Below are 6,000 nucleotides of genomic sequence, written 5' to 3' on the forward strand. Positions count from 1 at the left end.
AACATATTGGCATGAACACAACACACACACTTTCTGCCCTGTCAGCCCAGCATCTCTCTGATGTATTGAAGCAGCAGACATTATGCTCCTTTAAACACAGTCATATGGAGGCGTGGCTGTGGCAGGATAACAGTGCCAGCAGACAAGGAACCAGTTGCCTCAACAGGTCAAGAATTCATAGTAACTAACAATAATAATGATGATAATAATAATATTAAGTGCAAGTAAAAAATAGGCTAATATGAGAAATTGTACTTGTTAGAGTAGTTTTAATACAGCATAACTGATTACAACCCATCTCTGTAGTCCAGCAGTGCTAAAGACTTGAAGACAGTCACATAGCATCATTTGAGGTTTGAAGTATTTGAAGGTTGCACGGTGATCGAGGAAAATCAGAATGAACAGTTCTCTTTACCCTGACAGTCAGCAGACTTAATTTACAACATGTTCTCCTCCCAGGTCGTCAAACTCATCCTTCTGTTTCTCAAAATGCATCTGCATTCCACAAGGTACTCTTTCTGTCAGAAAGCCTTTTAAAGTTTTGGTTAATGTTGTGAAATGGTCGCAGTTAGGTTTAGTCACCAAAACTACTTAGATGGGGTTAGGGAAAAGATCGTGGTTTAGATTAAAATAATGATGTCACGTTAGGTAAGTCACGACACACCTAACGTTAAGTAACTTAAAACTTCAGGTAACGTTGCTTGGACACGGACATTGACCACGGCTTCCTGGGTGAAATTTCTCTGTTGGTTGACACATTCATCCACCCCACCCTCTCCATTGTGCTGTCTGTATGAGACAATTAAGTGTCTGTACTTGATGTGTTGGGATGAGAACAAGCTGTTATTTCTCCCTTTGATTGGTTCACTCCTTGTTTTTCTTTTCATTTTTACACTCCTCCCACCTTACTCCATCTCATTCCAGCCCAGTGCGCCCCCAGTCCCCCCACCTCCCCGACCAGCCTGGCACCTCCCCCTTCCTCTGCTGACTTCCCCAACTCTGCCCACATCATGAAGGTGTGAGTCATACAAGGTGAGTCTCTGTTCAGCACACCACACCGTGTCCCCTTTGTCCCCTGTCCTCTTGAGACCCTCTGCTTGCTTCACTCTGCTGTTCATCGACTGATACACAATGTTTGACTGATCAAGGTTTTCAATAGCAATGCTCATGTTTGTAAGTTTAAAATGCTAATGATCCATTGTTGGTCAAAGAGCTCTGTATTACCCTCAGACATGGAACATTATTAAATGAATATTAGGGGTGCAATGGATAAGGATTGTATCATTTTTCTGATCAGCAAAAAAAAAGGATGTACATATATACATATGTATATATATATATATATATACATATGTATATATATATATATACATATATATATATATATATATACACACACACACACACACACACACACACACACACACACACATACATATATACACATACACATAGACACCAATCAGGCATAACATTATGACCACCTGCCTAATATTGTGTTGATCCCCCTTTTGCTACCAAAACAGTCCTGACCCATCGAGGCATGGACTCCACTAGACCCCTGAAGGTGTGCTGTGGTATCTGGCACCAAGATGTTAGCAGTAGGTCCTTTAAGTCCTGTAATTTGTGAGGTGGGGCCTCAGATGGATTTAGATCTGGGGAATTTGGAGGCCAAGTCAACACCTCAAACTCGTTGTTGTGCTCCTCAAACCATTCCTGAGCCATTTTTGCTTTGTGGCACGGTGCATTATCCTGCTGAAAGAGGCCACAGCCATCAGGTAATACTGTTTCCATGAAAGGGTGTTCATGGTCTGTAACAATGCTTAGGTAGGTGGTACGTGTCAAAGTAACATCCACATGGATGGCAGGACCCAAGGTTTCCCAGCAGAACATTGTCCAAAGCATCACACTGCCTCTGCCGGCTTGCCTTTTTCCCATAGTGCATCCTGGTGCCATGTGTTCCCCAGAGAAGTGATGCACACGCACCCGGCCGTCCATGTGATGTAAAAGAAAACATAATTCATCAGACCAGGCCACCTTCCTCCATTGCTCCATGGTCCATTTCTGATGCTCACATGCCCATTGTTGGTGCTTTTGACGGTGCAGCATGGACACCCTGACTGGTCTGCAGCTATACAGCCCCGTATGCAAACTGCTATGCACTGTGTATTCTGACACCTTTCTATCAGAACCAGCATTAAGCAACTTGTTTCTCATATCACAACTGAGCAGCATCATCTACTGAGGAAGGCCAAGAGATGTAGTTGAAAACTTCAAACAAGTAGTTTGGGCCTTGTGTTGAGAGTTGTTTTGTCACTGTCCAGTAGAGAACATTCTGGGTTCCACAGGCTAGTGGAGCAGAAGCTAACGCAATCTGGCCTTCCTGCACAAAACCATCATGACCTGCAGTAGTACCAGTGAATACAAATCAATCTTTCCTAAAATGGCTTACAAAGTTATATTTCCATTTATTTCTCATGACAATATAGAGAACTCAGTGGTACACAGGTAATATGAAATGATCTTTGTATCTGTCTCACCCTGTCTTCCCTGTCTCTGTGTGTCTGCAGCTCAAGCCCTCGCTGCTGTAAAGTTTGACGGAGCATCTTTCTGACGCATCACTAGACAAACTGAACCATGACGATGGCCCCACACAAATCCTTTTATTTTCTTTAGCACTTAAACGATACAACAAAAGCAGGGAAAGCTGTGGATGGATGGAAAGGAAGCTATAAAGACTTGCAAGCTCAAATTCCCAAACTCCAATTCATCCAACTCATGATACCCCCTCTCTACCCCACTCTGTGTACCCTGTAGCACAAAGGAAGGCTCCAGATCTCTTACCAGCTTCAAATGGTGTAATATTTCTATCTAATTTAGCTCAGGACACATCTACAAAGTAGAGATTACTGATGAACTCAGTCGATTATGACATGTTTTACACTCAAAATGACAAAATGTCAGTGGACTTGAGGGTAAGTGTTGACCAGTTCACAAGGGATAGCTGCAGATGAGGGGCTCATGCTGAAGATGACTGAGGAAAGGTGATACAGAGATAAATCAAGATAAAGATTTAGGGATGATGAACAAGAAGTCTTGCTGAAACCTACAGAGAGGCTTTGAACACATTTGTGGACACTAACAGCCAAAGGAGGGTGTTCATTATCATCTAATCTCCATATCAACCTTGAAAAACCACAGATGTGTCGTGGCACAGTGCAGGGCGGGGCTCAGCAGTGTTTGCCCACACTGACAGGTTCTGACAGAGTGAAGCCTTTCCTCCTTTGTAAAAAGCTGTGGACTCTCCTTCTGAACTCACTGTGATGCCTGTTTCACCCAGACCTCTGCCACCCCCTTCACCCCTCCACCCTGTCGTCCATGGCTGCTATCAGTTACACTCACATGTAACAGTAGCATTTTTTTATACATTTGATTGGGTCACCTGGATTATGTTTTGCCTCAGTGCATCATCTATGTTTCACACCAAACACACAAGTACATACTTTGTTGTGAGGCGACACTGAGATGAAACCATGAGCCATCTTAAAAAGCTGCTGAAGATCACAACTTGTCCTCCGTCAGAATTCATTTTAAGCTGGAATGAGGATCCTCTTGAACATTTTCTCTGATGTTTGAGGGTGTTTTTTATCTCAATATTTGTAGGATCTTAAAGTCCCCAATATACAAAGTTTGTACTCCAGAATTGATGTATGTACAAGATTGGCTGTCTGAGTACGCAGATGTGGTCCAGGTGGTGTACACATACTAATTCATACTGTGCTGTAAGAGCCTATTCTATTGTAAGTCCTTCAAAGCCATTGGTCAGGGAATGCAACATGTTTGGGGGTCAAAATTCAATTTAGTTGAACTTTGTCACAAACCTTGTGGAAAACCAGGTTGCTCAGAAATGAATGTGGCATGGAAACAGTTCAGATTTTAAAGCTGAAATCCTGGGTAATCAGTTAAATTCTGGTCATTTAGTCTGATCTGCATAGTGAAGTACCGTTAGACAGTGATTTATTCTGATTGGTCTGGATGTGGAAGTGTTCAAAGCGGATGTGTCAGACAGAAGTTTTGTGCTTTTTCACGTTATAATATCACCAGCAGTGGATTATAAACTTACTGTGTGAATTTCTTGCATTAGCTGAATCAAAGAAACAGCAGGCTCATCACAACCTTCTTACTATACACTGCTCTATATAATCCTTACATTTCTGAACTGTGTTTCCACTGAGCATAAACATGTAATCCAGCACAGATACATATGAAGGTAACTAACATGAGACAGAGTTACATCCTTAACGGACACGATCACCTCACCTCCAGCCATTTGGTGAAATCTGTGCTTTTAGCATCAAATTCAATGAACGTCATCACAGAGCTCAAGAGAGAGCTCATAGAGCTCAAATTTCCCCAGTGATTGTCTACATATACATATATATATGTAAAGTATGTTGGGTATGGTTTATAAATGATACTGTAAGTGGAAAGTGACAATAGAAGTGACCTTAGAAGTGTAACACTTGTCTGTGTAAAGAGGAGTTAGCTAATGTTGCAGTCATTTGAGAGGGATTCTATGCTGTCATGTAACATAACCTGATAACATTTCATCCAATGATGCAGTGCCATATATCTGTGTGTTTTATATGTTGATGAATGGACTTTGATTGCATGATTTACAGAGGATTTGAATCTGGAGGAAAAGCAATGATTGATAGAACCAGTGGGGGGTGCCGTCATAAGAAATCTTCAAAGTCAACACATATTGGCTTTAAGTGGATATGGCCAATATTAAATAATTAAAGACTAAATAACTAAATAATATATCACTTAACTTTAGGAACACCAACTTCACAACAACTCAACTCATTATTATAATATTTTGTGTTATATATAGCACACCTAATTTTTTGTCCTCAGAGGAGACTCTCCATCATTACATCTTCTTCCAGATTTGAATGCTGCAACCACACACACACACACACACACACACACACACACACACACACACACACACACACACACACACACACACACACACCCCTACACACACCTCCTGTTTGTTATGTGTATGTTACTTATGCTCTTTTGTCCCTTATACACTTACACCCTTCAATTTTCAAGTGACCTGTCTTTATAGAAAGCTACTGTATGTCCATACTCAGATTCAGAGACAATATTTTACAGAAAATGGAATTTTATGCAGGAAGCAGTTACCGGCTCTCACTACGCAAAAACAAAACAAGGATTTAAGAGAATACGTCTATTTTTTCTTGTTTTAAGTTTTTTTTAGAAAGGGAATATGTTCAAAAGAGGGACTACATATTTTTTTAGATGCATGGATATTTGATGACAAGTTGACAGGTTCAATTTTTACACTCAATTCCGTTTTTGCATTTTTCACAAAGAAGACTGTTTTTTATTTTATTGCTCTCGAGGATTGTTTGAAGGAGCAGAACATAGATATTTTTGGATTAATTGGAATCTGATCTGTTAAGATATGACAGCCAAAAGGTGGTGTCCAATATTTGATACTAGATGTAGCATTTGTGGAAGATGAAAATAAAGAATATGTACATCATATACATTGCTCAATGTATATAATATTTTGGATTTCAGTTACAGTATATCCTATTTCACATGTAACCATTGCTAATTTGGGGGAAAATAGACAAACTGCTTGAACTATGCAAATGATAAAAAAAAAGAGACAAATAATACGCTTGCTTTCAGAAAACCTTGCAATAAAGTGAATGTATACCAATAATGTGTTTCTCTAGATGCTTCTAAATTCATCACAGTATTTTGTATAAAACATGTCTCGCTGCCTGGAATGATGATATTGCTGTTATTTTATCCACTTGTTGATGAAGTTCACTGCCAAAAAGACTACTGAGGTTACCTGTCCAGCCCCGTCATTACCAATAGGCTCGCTGATAATATTCTACAGTCTTTGTTATATTGAACTGTATGTCTGAATTAATAAAGTGCAAAAACAAA

The 6,000-nt window shown here is 40.1% G+C and overlaps 1 protein-coding gene across 10 annotated transcripts in view; it reads left to right on the forward strand.

Moving 5' to 3' along the window:
• The window catches only part of plekha6 (pleckstrin homology domain containing, family A member 6), a 226,608-nt gene extending 220,608 nt beyond the window's left edge, over positions 1 to 6,000 (forward strand). For all 10 annotated transcript variants that reach the window (XM_084725739.1, XM_084725744.1, XM_084725761.1 and 7 more), the window contains 2 exons: positions 925 to 1,032; positions 2,571 to 6,000. In XM_084725739.1, coding sequence (XP_084581865.1) covers positions 925 to 1,022 — 98 coding nt within the window. In that variant the 3' untranslated portion in view covers positions 1,023 to 1,032; positions 2,571 to 6,000. The remainder of the gene's footprint in view (positions 1 to 924; positions 1,033 to 2,570) is intronic.

The sequence above is a fragment of the Lutjanus erythropterus genome, chromosome 2 (assembly GCF_056507025.1).
Source record: "Lutjanus erythropterus isolate fLutEry1 chromosome 2, fLutEry1.hap2, whole genome shotgun sequence".
Lineage (NCBI taxonomy): Eukaryota > Metazoa > Chordata > Actinopteri > Lutjaniformes > Lutjanidae > Lutjanus > Lutjanus erythropterus.